Raw genomic sequence first — 22,144 nt, 5'->3', positions numbered from 1 at the left:
ATTAAAAAAATAATTTTGAATCAAACACTGTGTAACCCCTGAAATAACCTGTGTAGGATTCCCTGGAATACAGCTTAATGTCCTTGGAACTAAGCCAGTTGAACCTTAGGGATCTCTCATAATCCTATATTCTAGAACAGAATTACAGGAGTAGTTGCCCCAGATGGTTGAGCCACACCTTAGAAAATATGAGAGTACTTCTTATAGATAGCATTCCAGCAAAGTGGGAAAAAGCAGAACTCTGGTATCAGATGAGAGTTTGAGTCCGGGTGTGAAACTGAGTAGCTGTGAGATGCCCTAAGCCTCACTTTCCCCATCTGCAAAATGGGGGTAGTGCATCCTTTAGAGTTACCATAAGGCTTACTTGAGTAATACTCTTAACTGCACCTAGCCTAATGTCTAATATATAGTAAATGCAGATTAATAGTTAGCTATTATTTATAGATTTGTGGTTAGAGTTTTAATTTCAGGAAGATGCCTGTTAAACTGTTAAGAGCAACTTCTCTAAAGCCAGAATGCTGAAAATAGGTTTTATTTATTTATTTTTAAACTTTTAATAGATCAACAACGTAAGCTTTTAGTTATCATTTTTATGTAGACTGATGGTCTTTTTTTGTTTCTCTGTAGTAATGCTGCAGGTCAATGGAATTCGGTTTTTATGCACTCTCTCCCAGAGGAAGAGATCATTCTCAGAGATGATCAAGACCCCAGAGTAAGCAATATTAAAGTCTTATGTAAGGGGATGATTTACTCTAATCATTAGTTTGAGAAGAATCAGTTGTATTAGTCCGAATTCTTTCAGCTGCAGGTCAAAGAAATCCACCTCAAACTGACTTAAACTTAAAGGAAAATGTATTGATTTGGGCAGCTGAGAAGGTGAGAGTGACCTGGCTTCAGCCATGGCTGGAACAGTGCTTTCAGGGCTTGATCTCTCCTTTGTCTCTGTTCTGCTTTCCTCATTGTTGGGTTTATTCTCAGGCAGGCTCTCTGAGCCTGTGCATTCTATAGAACTTAACAACCCGAGGAAAAGACAGAACCTGTGTCCCTGGTCCTGAACTAGACTCTCATTTACCTGGCTTGAGCCATGTGTTGATTTCTGCTATAGTCACTCTGAGCAGAAGGAATAGAATAGTCTAGCTTGGCATGAGAAACCTGACCAACCTGCACCTTGCTCTTGTGGAGGTGGTGAAGTCAGTTGAGTATGGGGGGTACGGGTAGAGGAGGAATGGTTCCCCAGAGAAAGGTAGGGACTTGTTAGTAAAAGAAAGGAAATGGATCCTGGGCAGGCATAAACGCTATGTGTCCGCTATACCAACCATGTTGGTACATGCATATAAACTAGAAATCAGATGAATTCTGGTAGCTGTTGATGCTACAAAGAAAATAACTTTAAAAGGTAATACAGTACCGAGCAAAATAGGCCAGTCTCCCTGTTTTCAGAGATGCCCTCAGGATGAGTAGAAGCAAAAGCTTTCAGATGATGCCTTCATGTTAAAATGAGGTTGAAGATTTGGGGCCCTAGGTTATTCCCCAGAACCTCAGTAGGAGGAAGGAAACTTGAATGAAGGTTAGTCAGGTTTGCTACTTCCTGGCAAATCTGATTTAAAAGTTTGGGCAAAATAATTAGGCAACATAAGACTTCTCATTTTTTTTCTAATTCATTTCCCTGTTAGCGGCAGCGTATTGCAGGTTTTTGTTTATTTTTACATGTAATGCCGATTCTTGGTTCCTTTTCTTTTATATGTGAGCCGCTTTGTGGATGCTGTAGACGCCAGTTTAGTTAATTGTTCTCTTCCCAGTGTGTATCACCAATAAACTGTGTTCGCCTTTTCCACTTAAGGTTGGCATTTGACAAGCTGTTTTCCAGTGGAACGCTATGAAGTACTCCATGAGGAACACACTGATTTCTTTACAGTATGCCTAGTTGACTCAGACACTGCAGTCTTCTCAGTGTGAAAAGTTAGAACTGCTCTAGTACTTGGTGTAGCTCAAATATAGAAAGGCCATATTCATATAATAGAAACTCAAATATTGGTGCTGATGTGATGAATTCTTCCTTCAGATTTTTCCAAATTTTATCTATTTAGAATGACATTAATTTTTGTTTTACTCTTCAACAGGAGATCTATTTGCAGAATCTGTTTACACCAGGACGATTCATAAATGCAGCTTTATGTAAAGCTTTACAGGTCAGCAAGAAAAGATTTAGTGTTTATTTAAGACTATCTCTTACTTTGTAACTATCATTGTATAATTATTATTAATTTTTGTTTTATATACACTAAACACCAAATATATTTTTGCAGTTGTAGATACATGTGCTTATTAGTGTGATTTTTTAAATGTTTTTTCCATTAAGTAAGATTCCCAACAGGGAGGTAGAGCTGTGGGTACTTTCCCAATGACTAATGAACCATGCCAGTAGTAAAAAGAGAAATTCGTGCCTACACTGTTGTAAAAAGATACCATACTATACTGCATGTAATCTCAGTACTTGAAAGAAATTTAAAATGTTTTCTTGGTTAGTTTTGATGGTACTCTATTTTACCCTTCTGTTAATACAATAAAGGTCTGACTTAGTTCAGATTCAAAAAAAAACCTCAAATCTAATCTTCAAAGTCACATGGCTTAAGGGATATTTAATGCTTTACAAAAAGATTCTTTGAAGTCACTTCGGCTTCCTTAAATTGCCATTAACTTAATGGATTAAAAATAGAATAATCACTGGTAGAATTGAAAGGTCCCTCAGAATCTCCTCACCTGACCTTCCACACAAAGAAACACCTTCTGAGGCTTTTCTAACAGCTATTCAGCTTCTAGTTGTCTCTGCCTCCAGTGATCAGTTTCTTACTGGCTCTTATGTGAGTTATTGTTCCCAAGCTATGTCATTTAAAAGCTCTTTCTGGGCGCCTGGGTGGCTCAGTCGGTTAAGCATCTGCCTTCGGCTCTGGTCACAATCCCAGGGTCCTGGGATGGAGCCCATCTGGGGTTCCCTGCTGAGCAGGAAGCCTGCTTCTCTCTGTCCTCCCTACTCATGCTCTCTCTCTCTCTCTCTCTCGCTATCTCTGTAAAAATGTAAAAATAAAATAAAAAATAAAAGCTCTTTCCAGTATTGGATCAAATTTAGTCCACGTCCTTTTGGCAGGTTCTCTCTTTTGGGACTTAATAGAGCATGTCTCTCTTTTAGAATGCAACTGGTCGAATATTTTAGGAGTCTTTCCCTATTGTCTTTCTCCAGATTATATACACCCAGTTCCTTAACTTTCTTTCAGGTGATACCGTTTCTAGACCCTTGACTTTTCTTTTACATACATTCTTAAAAATCTGGCTATTGCATGTTTTCTGTTTTCTCTCTGCTAAAGCTTCAGGGTGACACGGTCACTGTCTCCTAAGGTGTTTTTCCTTTTCATCCTATCAGCCTTCTTCCTTGTTAACAATTAAACGTGTATGCCTTATGATAGCTCTTGCACACTAAAATATTAAATAATCACTAAGGCATTTATTAAGTGCTCTCCTTTAGGAGAGTCATTCCTAGTAGAGTGACCAGCCACAAGACTACTCTAGGTTGCTTTTGTGCCAGTTTGGGTGTGTGTATTTCGCATCATTTTGTATCTTCCTTCTGGCTGAGCAATAGCCTTTCAGGGTTTGTTTTTTTGTGTATTTTTTGTAATCCAGCTGTACCCTATTATAATTCTGACAGATTCATGGATTTCTGTAGTTTGTTCTGGTCTGTAGAAATTATTTCAAAGAAAAAAAGAAAGAAATGATTTCAAACTTGCTATGATTTTATATACTGGAATTATTCACAGTGTTAGACATAGATGGGTACTTCGGGCATGTTCAGTTTCTATTGTATAGCTGTGTATTGGCTCAGTGCCTTCTAAATTGATGTGTCTTTCATTCGGTTTTGGGTAGCATATAATACTCTAAAATGTCTCTTTTAATTTTAGATTTTCTGTAGAGGAACTGAGAGGAATTTAGATCTTTCCTGGAGTGAACTGAAGAAAGAAGTCACTTTAGCTGTTGAAAGTGAGGTGAGGTTTGGGTGGAGAAAGAGTGATAATTTCTTTATACAGGCTAGATTGGTGCTGAGGAGTTGTTCAAATTGTTCACTGGACCTTGTTAAATGTTTAAACCTTTTAATTTGAAAATTAGAGATATATATAGTCTATGACATATAATGCATAAGGGATATTCATTTAGTAAAATGATATTAGACAGTTACGTTTTGAGGAAGAAAGATCCCAAATGGTATTAAGAGTTTCTCTCTCTCTCTTTTTTCCCCCCTCTTTGTTCTTTGCCAGCTCCAAGGAAGTGTAACAGAATATGAATTTTCCCAGGAGGAGTTTCGAAATTTACAACAGGAATTCTGGTGCAAGTTCTATGCCTGTTGTCTTCAGTACCAAGAAGCCCTCTCTCATCCTCTTGCCCTGCATTTGAATCCACACACAAACATGGTGTGCTTACTGAAAAAAGTAAGGAAGCTAAAGCATATAGAACTCCTTTAGAAGGTTCCGTGGATCTTTCAGACTATCAGTCTATCAAATGTTGTAGTTAGCTTTTAGAACTTTGTATTTTTTTTCTTTTAGAATTATAGTTCATTTGTATTTAGATAGTCTTCTGCATTATTTATAATTTTCTTGCATTTTACTTTATTTACCTTATTACATACTAAAGTGATTTCAAACTTCAAAGAGTTATGAGAGTAGCACAAAGAACTTTTGTATACCCTTCACCCAGATTCGTTTAACTTTCATTTGCTTTCCTTCCTTTTATGCATATATATTTTTCTTCTTAATCCAGTTGAGAGTTAGTCATAGACATTATACCCTTTATTCTTAAATATTTTACTATGTATCCTGAGAACAGTGTATTCTTACATAACCACAGCACAGTTTAAAAATCAGGTAATTCATTATTGATATGATGTTATACTGTTACATTCTGATTTTACCAGTTGTGCGCATAATTTTTCCTCTGATTTAGGATCCAATCTAAGATCTTGGATATATTTGGTTGTCATGTTTATTTAGCTTAATCTTGAGCTTTTTTCAGCCTTTCTTTGTCTTTCATGACATTGACATTTTTTTTAAGACTACCTGTTGTTTTATAGAGTGTCTCTTGGCTTGGATATGTCTGGTGTTTCCTCGTGATAAGATTCAGGTCTCAATTTTTTTATACCTGTAAGCATTCATTGAAAAAAGTGTAATTGGAAGATTTGTATTTCCAGGGGTACCTGTCTTTCCTTGTGCCTTCCTCCTTAGTGGATCATTTGTATCTCCTGCCTGATGAGAACCTTTTGGCAGAGGATGAGGCAGCTATATCTGATGGTAATAATAATTACTGTGTCCATATTTAAGCCCCTTCCTACATGAACCCTATGCTTTGTTTCAAGCGGATGCAAAAAAACTTTGATTGCCACTATGACCTTGCCTGGTCAATTTACCACAATATAGATATTGTAAGGAATACCGAAGAGGCCTAAGCATCTCCAAGACCTCAGATAGATCCTTGGCATTTGATTATTTATATTTTATTTTAGTGTAATATTAATCAGTAGCTCTTCATCGGCTTGGGTCATGAATGTTAACTTTGTCTTAATCATAGATGTGGATGTTGCTCGGGATGTCATGTGTCTTATAAAATGCCTTCGGCTGATTGGAGAGTCAGTAACTATGGATATGTCAGCAGTGATGGAAATGAGCTGTTACAACCTACAGTCTCCAGAAAAGGCTGCAGAACAGATTCTGGAAGATTTGATCACTATTGATGTGTAAGGAGAATTTAGGGTAAAGTGCATTTCCTAATAGAAATTTAGCAAATTTTAGTGCCAGCATCAAGTTTTTAATGTACATTCAAGTCCATGCAAAGTAGTGGTTTGAAGTTAAAATGAGTTGCTGTAATTCTCAATAGGTGTCTCCGCTTTTAAACAGAAAATCTAACACAAGAATTCAGATCTGGAAGCAGACTCATAAATTATGGTCTGTTAAGTACTAACTGAGCTATAAATTCTAAAACATAAAAGTATTTTCTCACATGCATTTTATCTATCATTTCTGAAGGAATGAGGAAAAATTTGTTCTACGAAGTACAAGTATCTTATACGCCGGAGTGATTCTCTCTCCTCCTTTATTGTGTAGCTTGTCTTCCTGTTTCATAGAGCATTTAGCTATGGGATTTATAGAGTCTGTGTTACATATTCTCAGTAGTGATAGTTTTCTGATTGTCCTTCTAGAGAAAATGTGATGGAGGATATTTGCAGTAAGCTGCAAGAGATCAAGAACCCAATCCAGGCCATCGGGCTACTTGTGCGGGAAATGGATTATGAGACAGAAGTGGAAATGGAAAAGGGGTTCAATCCAGGTGAATGACAAAAAACGTGTCTCTTTGATCTAGAGAAAACGATTTAACTCCTTTTAACTCCCTTTCCTTTTTTTTCCGTCTTAATTATAGCTCAGCCTTTGAATATTCGACTGAATCTTTCCCAGCTGTATGGTAGCAACACAGCAGCGTGTATTGTGTGTAGAGGTGTGTGTAAAATTGCCAGTACTCGCTTCCTCATCTGCCGGGACCTTTTGATATTACAGCACCTGTTAATGAGGCTGGGAGATGCCGTAAGTACTACTTGAGAGAAACTCGTAAAATCTACTCGCAGAGCAGAATGTCAGCTCTATGAGTGCAGACTTTTGTCTTTGTTCACTGCTCTGTCACCTGCGTTTTACCTGTAGTGAGTGTCTAAAATTGCAGAATAAGAACGTACATGTCAGGGACGCCTGAGTGGCTCAGTTGGTTAAGCATCTGCCTTCGGTTCAGATCATGATGCCAAGATACTGGGATCTGGCCCCATGTCAAGCTCCCTAGTTGGCAGAGAGCCTGCTTCTCCTCTCCATCTGCCTGCCTCTCCCCCTACTTCTGTGGGCGCTTTCTCTCTGTCAAATAAATAGAATCTAATTAATCAATTAATAAAAATCTTTAAAAAAAAAAAACATACATGACATGGGGCACCTGCTGGCTGAGTCAGAAGAGCATGCGACTCTTGAGTTCAGGTCCCATGTTGGATATAGAGATTATTTAAAAATAAATAGGGGCACCTGGGTGGCTCAGTTGGTTAAGTGTCAGACTAGAGCTCAGCTCAGGTCTTGACCTCAGGGTTGTGAGTTCAAGCCCTGTGTTGGGCTTCACACTAGGCATAGAGCCTAGTTTTTTAAAAATAAATAACTAAGCTTAAAAAAAAGAAGAACATAACATGAAGTGGATTATTTTACAATTATTCTTTGTATTTATAGCAGTGGGGAAATTTCCAAGCATGGCTCTCCGAAAATTTAGTATTGTTAGTAACTGCTTTGCACGTGATAGCAAGGTACCATTTACTGTGGAGGAGAAAGGAAGAAGAAGAAAAAGAACTCTATTTCTGCAGTACAAAATTTAGCCTAAGCACATTTCTTTTAAGTTGTATTTATTTATTTGAGAGATAGCGTGCGCACAGGTTGGGGGCGGGAGGGAGAGAGAGAATCTCAAGCAGGCTCCATGCCCAGTGTGGAGCCCACTCGGGGCTCCATCTCATGACCCTGGGATCACAACCTGAGCCGAAACCCAAGAGTCAGACACTCAACCAACTGTGCCACCTGGGGGTCCTCCCAACTCCATTCTGTGCTTCTTTTTCCATCCTAGTCTTCTTAGGCCACCAGACTCTTGTCCAGTAATCCTTGTCTTCCCCACTACTAAATGTTCCATGTTTGGAGATTGCCTTTCTGCCCTGAGGCTGAAGCCCCACTTGTCTGTCTGTCGGTCGTCTCATCCGAGCCTGACAAGGGAGCAGTCTGGTTCACTAATGTATAAAAAACTACAAGGCCTTTGGGGCTCCCAGAGCTATTCATATTTTTTAAATCAGAATTTATTAACTCAAATACGTTGATAATGGTAGAATTTCAGGTAAAAATAAGGGGGACATTTAGGAAGATGATTTGTTTAGGACCACCAGGGAGACACAGGAGCCTTTCCTGAGAGGCTGGTACTTAGGGCAGCCCTTACTGAGTTCTTTTCAGTCTTTGCAGAGTCTTCCATTTCTTCAGGGGTTTTTGTGGGGCTTTCTGTTTGTTAATAATAATCATTTTTTTAAGTAATAGATGTTCATTATAGAACCTTTATATGTAAGCCTCTTTAAACAAAAAAAGTTAAAATTCATCTGTAATCAACCCAGTGACAACTGGGATAACATTTTGATGTACACCCTTTTTTCTCTGCAAATGTTTTGTTTGTTTTATTTCTAGAATTAAGGTACGCTATGTGGTATTTTTGTAATCTGTTTTTATTCTGCCTTACACACCTCATCAGTATTTTCACATGTCATAAAGTATTCTTCTACAAATTTATTTTTTATTTATTTTTATTTTTTTTAAAAGATTTTATTTTTATTTATTCGACAGAGATAGAGACAGCCAGCGAGAGAGGGAACACAAGCAGGGGGAGTGGGAGAGGAAGAAGCAGGCTCATAGCGAGGGAGCCTGATGTGGGGCTCGATCCCAGAACGCCAGGATCACTCCCTGAGCCGAAGGTAGACGCTTAACCACTGTGCCACCCAGGCGCCCCTACAAAATTATTTTTAATAGTTAACCTAGCACAGTTTTGTTCAACCAGTCCCATTTGTGGTCACCCACGTTGTTGCCAGTTTTTTCCTCATACCTATAAATATCTGTACACCTCACTGTATCTCTGAGATAAATTCTCAGAACTAGAATTGATTGGTCACAGGCTATGCACATTTTTAAGGCTTTTGGTGGTATTGCCAAATTTTCCTCTAATGTTCATAACTATTTTTATCCAGACTAGTAACATAAGGAAGGGCTTAGATTTCCCTGTTCCTGTCCTTGAATTCTGAGCCCACAGATTCAATGAAAGTTACTTTTGTTGTTTTCTCTTTCACCATCAGCATTTTTGTACTGTTAAATCTTTGGGTAGATATTTTTGCTACCCTAAAATTTAATAGGTGTGTCGCCTTTATTTACATATGTTGCTTTTTTGTATGCCCTTTGTAACTGTGTTTGTTATTTATTTTACCTCCACCCAAGCCTTAAGAGTTATCATCACTAATCGCTGTGTATGGTCTCACCCACCCACCCATCATGTATAGGTGTTCTTGGGAGCTGGTCAGCTCATTCAAGACCAGCAAGACCTTCTACACCGAACAACTCCTCTACTCTTATCTTATTACCTCATTAAGTGGGGAAGTCAGTGCTTGGCAACTGACGTTCCAGTTGACGCACTGTGAGTTTTATTATTCTAATTTATTTTTAAAATAAATTGTGAGTTTACTTTTTCATTGTCTTTAAAACCTTGTGAACGCAATGCAGTTCCGTGATTTGCCGATAAGATTCAGAGAGCGTTTTAGCTGCTTCAAGTTCCAAAGGTTAAAGGCAATGTATAAAAAGAATCAAAATACTAGATATGTTATTGTATATGTGGTTTTTTGAAAAGAAAAAAAGCTTATTCTAAAGTGGGGAAAATATATATAATTTCTAAAATTTGTCTTTTCTTAGAAGCTGTTGAGAGGTAGTTTTTCACTAACCACCCATTTTTTATGCTTTTTCTAAAATTGAAGTGTAGTTGACACACTATGTTACATGAGTTTCAGATGTACCATTATTACATATGTGTGTGTGTTTAACGTGAAGATAAATCCTGCTGAAGGCCCAAGAGTTAGATGAGGTCACAGGGCAAGTTAGACCACACACAAAAACAGACTAGGTATGAAAGGTAGGCTGAGCTGCTTTGTAACCAAAAGAAAAAGGAGAATCCGTTACTTACAAGAATTACATTTTCAGTAAGATAAACTGTCCTGTTTGGTAATGGGCTTTCAATAGAGCTTTTATGTGCAACTTACTAATTAAATTGACAGTGTTGTTGGGAGGAGAACTTGTAGTAGTGTTTGTGTAGAAGAACTGCTGTTTTTCTCTCTTCTTACAGGGAGTCCAATCTCCAACACTTGTCAGTGCTGGAGCTGACTGACTCTGGTGCTGTAATGGCAAATAAGTTTGGTAAGGACTAGACTATATGCATTTGATTTTAAATTTGGCTTTTATTGCATATTCATTAAAGTGGTCCTTTGCCACCTCTGCCTTGGAGTGATTGGGTAGGATCTGCTTTCACTTTGGGAGGTCTGTAAGCGAGCTGTGGCCGGAAGGCTGCGACAGGGAGTCTACTGAACCCTGGGAAGCCCAAATCATGCATAAACTGAGGGTGTTGCATGTATAAACGTATATATGTATGTGTGTATTGCTGCTTTTCTATTATATATTGATGCTCTGGTGATTAATTCAACAAAATTAATTTTAAAATTTATTAAGTTCATGGTAGCTTTTGTAATCTTGTCTTAATAAGTATTTAAAAGGCATTGTCTCTCATACTTGAGAGCTGTTCTGGAGAATGTGTTTGGTATTATTTTGGTATACAACTTGGAATCTTGAGACCATATTTAGTATAAATGCTCCCTAAGGAAGATGCTTAGGTGTAGTGAGATCAGTGAGAAGAAAAAGAAGTGAATGCACTGTTGATTTAAGTGACTTTTTATTGCTTTTGTATAGTACTTCACACTTTGCAAACTTTTATTTATATCGCCATTGATTACACCCATGATGCATTTTATATTTTGAAATAATGTTATTTATTACTGGCATAAAATGAATTAGTAGACTATCTTAATTGAAAATTGGCACTAATATCACAAGTTGATGATTGTCATAACTTTTTTTTTAAGTATCTAGCCCTCAGACAATTGTGGAATTATTCTTCCAAGAAGTTGCAAGAAAACATATCATATCTCATCTCTTCTCTCAACCAAAGGCACCTCTGAGCCAAACTGGGTTGAATTGGCCCGAGATGATTACTGCAACTACAAATTATTTATTGCAGCTTTTGTATCCTTTTATTTAAAAGCCAGTTACCGGCTCCTGGGTGGCTCAGTCAGTTAGCTAAGTGGACAACTCTTGACTTCAGCTCAGGTCATGATTCTGGGTCCCAGGATCAAGCCCTGGGTCGGGCTCTACGTTCATCAGGGAGTCTGCTTGAGGATTCTCTCATCTCTCTCTCTCTGCTCCTCCTCCAACTAACTCGTACACGTGCACTCTTTCCCACTCTCTCTCAAATAAATAAATAAATCTTTTTTTAAAAATCCAGTTAAAAGGTGTTTTCTGTCTAAATAGCTAAGGCTCTCCTTCTCCCTGTATAATGAAGATATTTAATGAGATTGAGTGCTTATTCCCCCAACAAGAAATGATATTTACTTTCAGATATCCCAATTTTTGTTTTATTTTCCTCAGGACTTAGCCAGATTTTATTGGTACACAAACATTTAATACCTAGATCTCTTTTAAAACATTATTAAGTTCATCAAGTATTTATTGAGTGGCTCTGTATGTCAGAAACTGTGGTAGATGATGGGTGTCCACTGGCACCAGCAGTACATGAAGTATTCCAGAATCGGAAGTGATCGCCCAGGGGTGGTTTAGCCCAGTTAATTGAGTTCTGAGCGAGGTCACTAGGCTTCTAGTATATATCCTTTAAACCGTATTTGTCTAATATAAGAACACGTGCTCTGCCACCTTCTCCTTTACCTCCTTTTTTAAAAAGTCATTGCATGGAGTTTGATGCCCAATATGTATATATATTTAAGTTTGCCAAAAACGTGTAAAAAAAAAAAAAAAAATCTCCTTATCCAGTGACTAGATGGCCTAGCAATCCCGGTTGTCTCTTTCTGGAATGTTTGATGGGAAATTGTCAGTATGTACAATTGCAGGTGAGTACTGTTGAATATTTCAGGTTTAATCATTTCTTGTAAAGAATGGGATTTCTGGAATTTTTTTTCTTTGTAAATGTTACCTGCATCTTAATTGGCTGCTGATAAGAACCACAATAATTTAAACTTGATTGCACCAAAACATACCCCAGAGACATTTTCTTTACTTCTCTTGACATGTCATTCCCAAAGTTGTTTTTCCTAGAGTATCTTGTTTTGTTTTTTCAATCCTATTAGGTTCTCTTTATACCAAAACAAATATACCATTGTCTTCATATAAATCCTTTATAGGAATCTAGTCATTAAACCAGTAAATACCAAAAGTTGGAAAATTGCTAAGTTGGAAAAATTTATGTATGTTGGTGTTATTGGAGTCCTGTTTGCTTTCTCGAAAGTGTCTAACCTAATGCAAGAATAGATGAGCAGGATTAGATTTTAATTTCCAGATGATTTCAGGAAATACACCTTTTGTGTTAACTGACTACTATCTTCTTTCCCTCTTTGAAGAATTTGGGAATGGTTATCTCCTTATATTTATTTTCTAATCAGAAAGCACCTTTTATGCCTTTAAGGATTATATTCAACTGCTGCATCCCTGGTGTCAAGTCAATGTTGGTTCCTGTCGATTTATGCTGGGACGGTGTTACCTGGTTACAGGAGAGGGACAGAAGGTAAATTGCATTCAAATGATGAACCAGCTTCAGTGTAAAGAGGACACTTAGACACCTTCTGACTAGGTTAGGGGGAATGGGAGGCATAGAATCCTCTAGATAAGGACAAAGATGATTAGTGCCAGCAAGAGCCATGTGGGGATTCTTCAGTTTTCATGTGCTTTGCAAATTAGTTAGAATATGGGAAAACATTAAAACCCTTTTGCCCCTGTGTAGGTATTTTTTGGGATGAATTTTATAAATCAAATATATTACTCAATTACATTGTTTTTATTACTCAATTACATTGTTTTTATTACGTATTTTTTTTTTAATTTTTTGCTGCTTTCTCCCCCCATAATGGAAGTTTACCTTTCTAATTTGTTCCCTGACATCCTATTTAGGTAAATTTTCAAACATGCAGGAAAGTTTAAGGACTTAAAATAAACAATCAGGGGCGCCTGGGTGGCACGGCGGTTAAGTGTCTGCCTTCGGCTCAGGGCGTGATCCCAGCGTTATGGGATCGAGCCCCACATCAGGCTCCTCCGCTATGAGCCTGCTTCTTCCTCTCCCACTCCCCCTGCTTGTGTTCCCTCTCTCGCTGGCTGTCTCTATCTCTGTCGAATAAATAAATAAAANAATAAAATCTTTAAAAAAAAAAATAAACAATCATTTACTTACCACTCAAATTCTACAAATGCTAACATGTACTATGCTACTGTATATTTATCCATCAATTTTCTTATTAAAGTTTACTTTTTAATAGCATCTAAGTTAAAAAGTGAGATAAGTAAAGAAAAATATTAAATAATGTGTCAGAATTTAGAATGGCAAAAATTGTAAATGTAGTCAACAGTCTTAGTTTTTCTTTTTTGGCTTTCCTTCAGCACCTGAACTCCCACCCCCCCCCCAACCCCGACTTTTAAGCACCTAGAATTAGAACAGTCCATTATAAGTTATTTTGTATTCTTTTATTTCTCCAGGCTCTGGATTGCTTCCGCCATGCAGCATCTGAAGTGGGCAAAGAGGAATTCTTGGATCGTTTGATTCGCTCAGAGGATGGGGAGATTGTGTCCACCCCCAAGATGCAGTATTACGATAAGGTACATTGTGGTGTGGTTTGGTACTTCTTACACCACCCTGTGTAAAAATGTATCTGAAATCATTGCTTTGGTATTTGGGGAGAAAAATAATATAAAAATGTAATCGTTCCCTGAAATTCCAAGAGAAGAGAAATGAATTTGCCTGGAGAAATTAAAGGAACATATTTTAATGAAATTGGTAAATGTTTTTAAAAAAACTTAGGTGAAATTCCCATCATGATACCAGTTTATTACCCCAATCATCATTAGAATTTGATTGATATTAGACTTTCCGAAATCTCAAGGAATTAAATTAGAATGCTGTATTTAGCCTCAGTTTAAGATTTAGCCTTGGTATCTCTCCTGACCTTTTTTCCTGTCACTCTTTTTCCTGGTCATTCAGTTCTAGAGAGAGTGCCTGTTTACTGTCTCATGCAAGCCAGGCATACACTCTGTTCCCTTCAAGACTTTTCTACCTGCCATTCCCCTTTTTCCAGATAGTCAAGCCTCGGGCCCTCATTTCATTTCAAGTCTCTTCGCCTATTTAACCATGCTTGATGTTTAGGTTTTAGATAACTATTTGTTGTTTTCTAAATTTCCTACCAAAAAGTAAATACGACAAAGGCCGACTTAACCATTTTGTTAAGACTTAACCATTGCTCGTAAAAGAGACAAATGATTTTTTTTTAAGTGAGCTCTCCACCCAGTGTAGGACTTGAACTCATGAGTTACATGTGGGCATCTGGGTGGCTTAGTCAGTTAAACGTCTGCCTTCAGCTCAGGTCATCATCCCAGGGTCCTAGAATCGTGTCTTGCATTGGGCTCCCTGCTCAGCAGGGAGCCTGCTTCTCCCTCTCCCTCTGCCTGCTGCTCCCTCTGCTTGTGCTCACTCGCTCACTCTATCAAATAAATAAATAAAATACTTTTTTTTTAAATGTTACCTGCTCTACTGACTGAGCCAGCGAGGCACCCCAAGAGAAATGAATTTATACTGAAATAGATTTGTAGCTCTTTTTTTTTTTTTTTTAAAGATTTTATTTATTTATTCGACAGAGATAGAGACAGCCAGCGAGAGAGGGAACACAAGCAGGGGAGTGGGAGAGGAAGAAGCAGGCTCATAGCAGAGGAGCCTGATGTGGGGCTCGATCCCATAACGCCGGGATCACGCCCTGAGCCGAAGGCAGACGCTTAACCGCTGTGCCACCCAGGCGCCCCAGATTTGTAGCTCTTAATAACCCGCTACCATCATTCTGATGAGAAAATTATTTTGAATTCTAAGGATTTTTATAAGATTTATTTTATTTATTTATTTGAGAGAGCGTGAGCAGGGTAGGGAGAGGGAGAAAATCTTAAGCAGGCTCTGTGCTCAGCCTGGAGCCCACCGAGGGTCTCGACCTTATAACCCTGAGATCATGACCTGAACTGAAATCAAGACTTGGTCATTTAACTGACTAAGCCACCCAGGTGCCCCAGTTTGTTTGTTTGTTTGTTTGTTTTTAAGTAATCTCCACACCCATTGTGGGGTTCAGACTCACGACCCCAAGATCAAGAGTTGAATACTCCACTGACTGAGCCAGTCAGGCACCCCGAATTCTAAGGATTTTTAATCTGAGCCTGGCTAGATTTAAGGAATTGGTAAATCCCCTGAAATTGTATGCAAACTGTTGCTTGTATTTTTTCTGTGGAGAAGCTCCATAGCTTTCATCAGAAGAAACTTACTGGTTCAAAAAACATGAAAAACCACTGCTCCCATGGACTCCAAAGTGGGCCCTGGGAAGAAAATACCAGAACTCTCACTCACAAAAAAAATAAATTAAGATGTACTAATGTTTAATATAAGGATCAACCCTAGTGCTCTCATTTGGTCCTTTACCAGGTGGTCACTTGTCATTTAGTCTCAAGGTAGGCATTCGAAGGAAGAGGGAAGGTGTCACAGCTGGGGCGGGGGTTCAGAGGAGCACCTGCACTACTCTACTTTTTTTTTTTTTTTTTTTTTTTTANTTATTTATTTTATTTGACAGAGACAGCCAGCGAGAGAGGGAACACAAGCAGGGGGAGTGGGAGAGGAAGAAGCAGGCTCTTAGCGGAGGAGCCTGATATGGGCTCGATCCCAGAACGCTGGGATCACGCCCTGAACCAAAGGCAGACACTTAATGACTGCACCGCCCAGGCGCCCCTGCACTATTCCATTTGATTTCAGTAGATTATGTTTGCCTAGTTAAATCCATTTATACATGATAGTGATTCATTTTAAAATCATTTTAAAATTCATTTTAAAAATCACCTTCACAATTTCTAAAAATTCCTACAAAGAAGCCAGATTAAGAAAGTACAAGCAAATGAGGACAAATTAGGGCTGACAATTCTCCCTTTGATACAGGCTCTTCATCAGCCATATTGCAAGGTAGAAACAGTGATAGTCTATAATCAGATCTGATAAGAATCAGCTGATAACAGTTGAACTTCTCAGGAATGCTATTTTAAAATCTAAGTAAGTGTACCTTGAATTAAGATGTCAACTCAAGATAATATGAAACCATGAAAATTATCAAAGCATTAAGCATCCTAATCACCTGTAGTGGAGTATAAATTGGTTACAACCACTTTGAAAAACTGTTGGTATCTGCTAGCTGCAGTCATTGACATACCCTATGACCCAGTTATTCCAATTCTAAATATATCCAGAAACATGTACATAGTTACCAAAAAAGAGACATGCAATTATGATCCAAGTAGCATATTCTTAAATTCATACACTAGAAACCCAAATGTCCGTTGACAGAATGGATCAGTAAATTATGGTATATTCTTTGAATGGAATACCGCAGCAATGAAAGGAATTGCATATAATAATAGGTCAGTCTTATAAACGTGTTAAGCAAAGTAAGGCAGACACACAAAAAAATACGTACCATAAGATTCTGTTTCCATGAAATTAAGAACAGAACCAGTAAAAGTCACAAGTGCCTGGAAGGAGTCACCTGGGAGCTTTGGAATACCACTATATTATAATTCTTATTTTAGGTGCTTGTTACATGGATATTTTTACTTTGTGAACATTCAGTCAGCTGTGTACCTAGGATTTGTGTACATTTCTAAATATATGTTACATTTCAAGAAAAAGTATAAAATAAAAACTAATCCAAAATGTTTTATACTGTTAATAAAAGAATAATTACTAATAAATAAAAATAATCAAAACTATTTTTATCTTTATTTCATCTTCTATAAATTTATGTGTTGAGTGTGTTAAACCTATATATTAGAGAGCTGTGTGTATGTAAGTAAATACTCGTGCACGTGTGCACAGACATTGTTAATAGGGTGGACAATCAGTTTGAAGAGCACTGTTCTATCTTATATTAGAAATGGATTATGTCAAACATTCTCTTTAGAGTTTTATAAGGCTATGGTGGCAATTTATTTTCTGGGCTTTAAATTCATGTGTGACCTAAACAGTTACTAGGAAAATTTAGTAGTGAAATTGGACGTGTTCCTTCAACAAATAGTTACTAAGAACCCACTGTGTACTAAACATTGAACATAGAGCCGCGAACAAAAAGACCAATAGGAAATTTTACAGTAAGCCTGTTATTTGACAGTAGAATCTAAAGGAAAGTTTTTTTTTTAATTCCATTTATTTATTTTAAGTAATCTCTACACCCAACGTGGGGCTCGAACTCATGACCCCGAGATCAAGAGTCTCATGCTCTTCCGACTGAGCCAGCCAGGCACCCCTAAAGGAAAGTCAAATATTAACCAAATAATCCTGTCTTGTAGTCAACATCTTTGATTTAATCTTCATCTTAACTAGTTATCTTTCTGATTGATTTAATTCCTATTTCAATTTGAAGTGTACTACCATCTTAATTTTAATGGAAACTCCCTCTTTTTCTCCTCAGGTTTTGCGTCTACTAGATGTCGTTGGTTTGCCTGAGCTGGTTATTCAGTTGGCTTCGTCAATATTAACTGAAGCAGGTGATGACTGGAAAAGTCAGGTAAGAACTAACTATAGTCTAGTTATTTCCCTTTAGACTTGTCATGGATGTGGGATTTTAATTGCTGTTGTTCTTCCCCCCACCGTATTTGACATTTAGGCTACCTTAAGGACATGCATTTTCAAACATCATTTGGATTTGGGTCACAATAACCAAGCATATGAAGCATTAACCCAGATTCCTGATTCCAGCAGGTAGTCAATCCCAGTCTTTTTTAGAGAAGGCAATTTACCAACCCTGTTTAATCCACTGAGAGTTTGCCCTCATGTCGCTTTTCTTTCTCCTAGGCAGTTAGATTGTCTGCGGCAGCTGGTGGTAGTTCTTTGTGAACGCTCGCAGCTACGGGATCTTGTAGAGTTTCCCTATGTGAATCTGCATAACGAGGTAATTTTGTCCACTGATGACTGGACACAACTGCGGTGGTCGTCATGCTCGCTACTAACCTTGATATCTGATTGCTTCCCCTTCGTTAGGTTGTGGCAATAATTGAATCACGTGCGCGAGCTGTGGACCTTATGACTCACAATTACTATGAGCTCCTCTATGCCTTTCACGTCTTTCGCCACAATTACCGAAAGGGTGAGTAGTTGAAGCCAACAGTCTTTGTTAGGGGCAACCTTAACAGTTTGATTACGTTTTATGAAAATACTGTTTGACTTATGTAATTTTTACCTTATTTTCACCATTGAATGAGTGTTCTCTACAAGCATTTTGGGAAATTATGTTTAATTACAAGATTAGCTTCACCCTTTTTGAAGATTACTCGCTAGCCTTAAAGAAAAGTACTTATCCCACTCTAGAACATTCTTGAATCATTTCCAGTGAGATGTCATTCTGTCTATATCTTCTGTCTGATTTTAAAAGAAACTTTTTTATTAGAGGCGTCTTGAATTCTTGTGGCTGGTTTTGAGTTCTGCCAGCTTGCTCTTGGCCTTTTCTTATTTTTGCTGATTCTTTTGAGAGTAGGTGGTAGACGTCACGTTTCAATGTATAAGTACTGAAGATGTATCAGCTAAGGACATTTTCTTAGATAACCTCAATACAATTATCAGATTAAGGAAATACAACTAATTTCATGAATTAAATGTAAATATAATGCTATCGTGATTTTTTTTAATAGCACATTCCTCCCATATCGTCCCTACCCCTTGATCTAGAATCACACATTTATTTATCATGTCTCTTTAGTCTCCTTTAATCTGGAGCACTTCTTTTAGCCTTTTTTTGCCTTGATGTTGTTGATATTTTTGAAGAGTACAGGCCAGTCGTTTTTGTAGAATGTATCTTAGATTGGATTTGTATGATGACTAATGAAGTCTTTATCAGAACAGCTAAAATGGTGGTTGGTAAGCATAGCATAAAGTATAGAGAAGTTGAATCGCTGTGTTGTACAGCTGGAATTAATGTGGCATTGTGTGTCAGCTGTACTCGAAAAGATTTAAAAGAAAAAAAAGTAAAATCTTTGAGACAAAAAAAAACAGTTAAAACGCAAAGGGATTACATGTCTATTTTAAGATCACATTTTACAAAATAACTATTGTGGTTCTCCTCTGGAACTGGTAATATTTTTTTTACCATTTTCACTCAGAGAAATTTTCATAAGGTTTCTTTTTTTTTTTTTTTAAGATTTTATTTATATGAGAGAGAGAGTATAAGCAGGGCGAGGGGCAGGAAGAGGGAGAAGCAGACTCCTCACGAAGCAGGGAGCCCAGTGGGGGCTCGATCCCAGGACCCTGGGATCATGACCCGAGCCGAATGCAGATGTTCAACCAACTGAGCCACTCAGGCGCCCCTTCATAAGGTTTCTTGCTGATTTTCATTGGAAAGAATAGATAGAAGTAATTCATAAGCATGCTTTTAATTTTCCTAATGGTGAAACGTGTTTGCATATTCCTTTTATTGTTGACCCATACAGACGGGGACATGTAGAGGATTAAAGATCTCTCACTGTTTGCTTTTACAATAACAACATCCATTACATCAACCTGGTTAAGACCTCTTTAGCTGGGAACACCTGGGTGGTTCAGTTGGTTAAAGTGCCTGCCTACAGCTCAGGTCTCAATCTCTGGGTCCTGGGATCGAGCCTCACATCGGGCTCCCCGCTCAGTTGAGAGTCTGCTCCCTCTCTCTCTCTCCCTCTGCCCCTGCTTGTGCTCTCTCACTTTCTCTCTCTCAAATAAATAAATAACCTTAAAAAAAAAAGAACAAAACCACTTTAGCTGAATTAATGTTCAGATCTTTCTGGAGCAAGACTTATTCTTCTAAAAAAAAGTCTTAATATGGCAGGCACTCAGAAACATTTGTTGGTGGGGGAAAGTCAGTCAATTTCATTTTAAATAAAATTATATAAATTTTAAAACTGTTGGAATGAAAAATAGTTTCATTTGAAAACTAAAAGAAATGTTAGTGCTCTTTGGTTTCTGGAGTCTCACGTTGCCTCAGAACAAGGTGTTTTTCAATTTCTCATTCAGCCTATGTGACCAAAGTATTATAAAAGTAATCCATTCTTGAGCAGAGCATCCAAACATTTCTTGGTCTCACTGGGTGGAATTAGGTAAAAATGTGGCTGAAGCTAGCACTCTAAACTAGTCTTCTGTACTATCTGGGAATGTAGTATCTGAAAGTTAGAAGTAGGGACACCCGACTGGCTCAGTCAATAGAGCTTGCGACTCTTGATCTCAGGATCATGAGTTCAAGCCCCATGTTGGATGTAGAGATCACTTTTAAAATGAATGAATGTCAGAAGTAGCATTTACAGATTTTTTTCTTTTTTTTTCTTAATTGTAGTAAAATACACATAACATAAACTTTACTAACTTAACCAATTTTTAGTATTCAGTAGTGTTATGTATATTCACATTACTGTGTAACCAATGTCCAGAACTTTTCATCTTGCAAATGGAAACACTATACTCATTAAACAACTTCATTTCTGCCTCCTGCAGCCCCTGGCAACCATCATTCTACTTTCTGTCTCTATGAATTTGGCTACTGGAATCATATAGTATTTGTCTTTTTGCAACTAGCTTATTTCACTTAGCCTAATATCTTCAAGATTCATCCATGTTATAGCATGTGTCAGAACTTCCTTCCTCTATTATATGTATATGTCACATTTTGTTTATCCATCAATGGACACTTGGATTGCCTCCATCTTGGCTGTTATGAGTAATGGCTGCTGTGAACAAGGGTGTACAAATATCTCCTAAGACTCTGCTTTCAGTTTTCAGGCTATATGCCCAGAAGTGAAATTGCTGGATCACAACGTAATCCCATTTTCAATTTTTTGAGGAACTGCCATACTGTTTTCCATAGCAGCTACACCAAGTTACATTCCCACCAGAGCTGTACAGCGGTTCCGGTTCCACGTCCTCACCAACACATGATTTTTTGCGGTTTTAAGTTAAACTCAGTTTTGTTTTAAGTTTTAATATTTGACAAGTATAACAAATTCTCTAAAACACATTTTTCTAAAAAAAATTTTTTTTACATAATCTCTACACCTCACATGGGGCTCAAACTTACAACCCCAAGATTAAAAGTCATGCTGTTCTGACTGAGCCAGCCAGGTGCCCCTCTAAAACACATTTTTGAAGTTCTGATGTTTAATTTATTATTGCCTCCTAGCTGGTACAGTGATGTTTGAGTATGGAATGCGTCTTGGCAGAGAGGTTCGAACTCTGCGGGGACTTGAGAAACAAGGCAACTGTTATTTGGCTGCTGTTAACTGTTTACGACTTATTCGTCCAGAATATGCATGGATTGTACACCCAGCATCTGGTGCAGTGGTATGGAAGCTTTCCACCTTGGAGTTTGGGGATCATTTAACTTACTTGGTTTGGTCCTTTTGAAACTATTATCTCACTTTTCTTAGTTTAGTTTAAAATTTCTACTGGGATATTTGTGAACTTCATCTATTTTTGCAGCAATTCCATTGTTACATATTACCACCCCTTTAGTTCTCAAGTTTAGAACTATTGTAGGAAGAAGTACTGCGGTATGGTTTTGAGTTAGACGTAACTTCAAGCAAATTACTTAGTATTTTGCTGCCCAGTTATCCTCTTGTATGATGATAATGTCCACCTTATTGTATTGTTTGGGTATTAAATGAGGCAATTCACGCAGATTGCTTAGAACAGTGACAGTGCCTGACCTGCAAAAAGTGCTCAGTGAATGGTGGCTGCTTTTATTTCATTTATTTTTGTTAATTCAATCTACAGTTACTGTTTTAAAGGATGTGCACTTTTTAAAAAATGCTGATGGGGTCATATATGTGTAGTTGCTCGTGTTGTATATCATTCCTGCATGTACTAGGCTGTTTCCCAGGGTCTGGGGTAGAGAATATAACTCTGGAACCACAGAAGTCAAGTGGTTTATGTGGAGGTTAAGTGCACATCCTTAGACCCAGTAACATGTTAGAGCTACGTGGGCCACCTTGGCAAACAACTCCATTCTTTGTCTGTTACAGTACCTTTGTAAAAAGAGCCATGCTAGTTGAAATAAACATAATTTATGTGGAAAGAACTTAAGCATGAAAGCTCTGGATCACAGTTAGTGATATCAAAATAAGACACCGTTGACCCTTAAGCAACATGAGTTTGAACTGCGCAGGTCCACTTATAC

General features: G+C 37.8%; 1 protein-coding gene across 1 annotated transcript in view; it reads left to right on the top strand.

Annotated features, from left to right (window-relative positions):
* The window catches only part of NUP160 (nucleoporin 160), a 61,701-nt gene that overhangs the window by 15,679 nt on the left and 23,878 nt on the right, over window positions 1-22,144 (top strand). The window contains exons 10-28 of the mRNA XM_034646610.1: window positions 628-712; window positions 2,121-2,189; window positions 3,951-4,034; window positions 4,305-4,475; window positions 5,231-5,330; window positions 5,608-5,773; window positions 6,236-6,363; window positions 6,454-6,614; window positions 9,131-9,264; window positions 9,964-10,034; window positions 10,754-10,913; window positions 11,722-11,791; window positions 12,364-12,462; window positions 13,425-13,544; window positions 17,426-17,521; window positions 17,621-17,715; window positions 17,809-17,905; window positions 17,995-18,100; window positions 21,149-21,309. Coding sequence (XP_034502501.1) covers window positions 628-712; window positions 2,121-2,189; window positions 3,951-4,034; window positions 4,305-4,475; window positions 5,231-5,330; window positions 5,608-5,773; window positions 6,236-6,363; window positions 6,454-6,614; window positions 9,131-9,264; window positions 9,964-10,034; window positions 10,754-10,913; window positions 11,722-11,791; window positions 12,364-12,462; window positions 13,425-13,544; window positions 17,426-17,521; window positions 17,621-17,715; window positions 17,809-17,905; window positions 17,995-18,100; window positions 21,149-21,309 — 2,173 coding nt within the window. The remainder of the gene's footprint in view (window positions 1-627; window positions 713-2,120; window positions 2,190-3,950; window positions 4,035-4,304; window positions 4,476-5,230; window positions 5,331-5,607; window positions 5,774-6,235; window positions 6,364-6,453; window positions 6,615-9,130; window positions 9,265-9,963; window positions 10,035-10,753; window positions 10,914-11,721; window positions 11,792-12,363; window positions 12,463-13,424; window positions 13,545-17,425; window positions 17,522-17,620; window positions 17,716-17,808; window positions 17,906-17,994; window positions 18,101-21,148; window positions 21,310-22,144) is intronic.

This window comes from Ailuropoda melanoleuca, chromosome 16 (genome assembly GCF_002007445.2).
Source record: "Ailuropoda melanoleuca isolate Jingjing chromosome 16, ASM200744v2, whole genome shotgun sequence".
NCBI lineage: Eukaryota > Metazoa > Chordata > Mammalia > Carnivora > Ursidae > Ailuropoda > Ailuropoda melanoleuca.
Note: the sequence above shows the minus strand (reverse complement) of the source record. Positions and strands in the feature narration are given on the sequence as shown.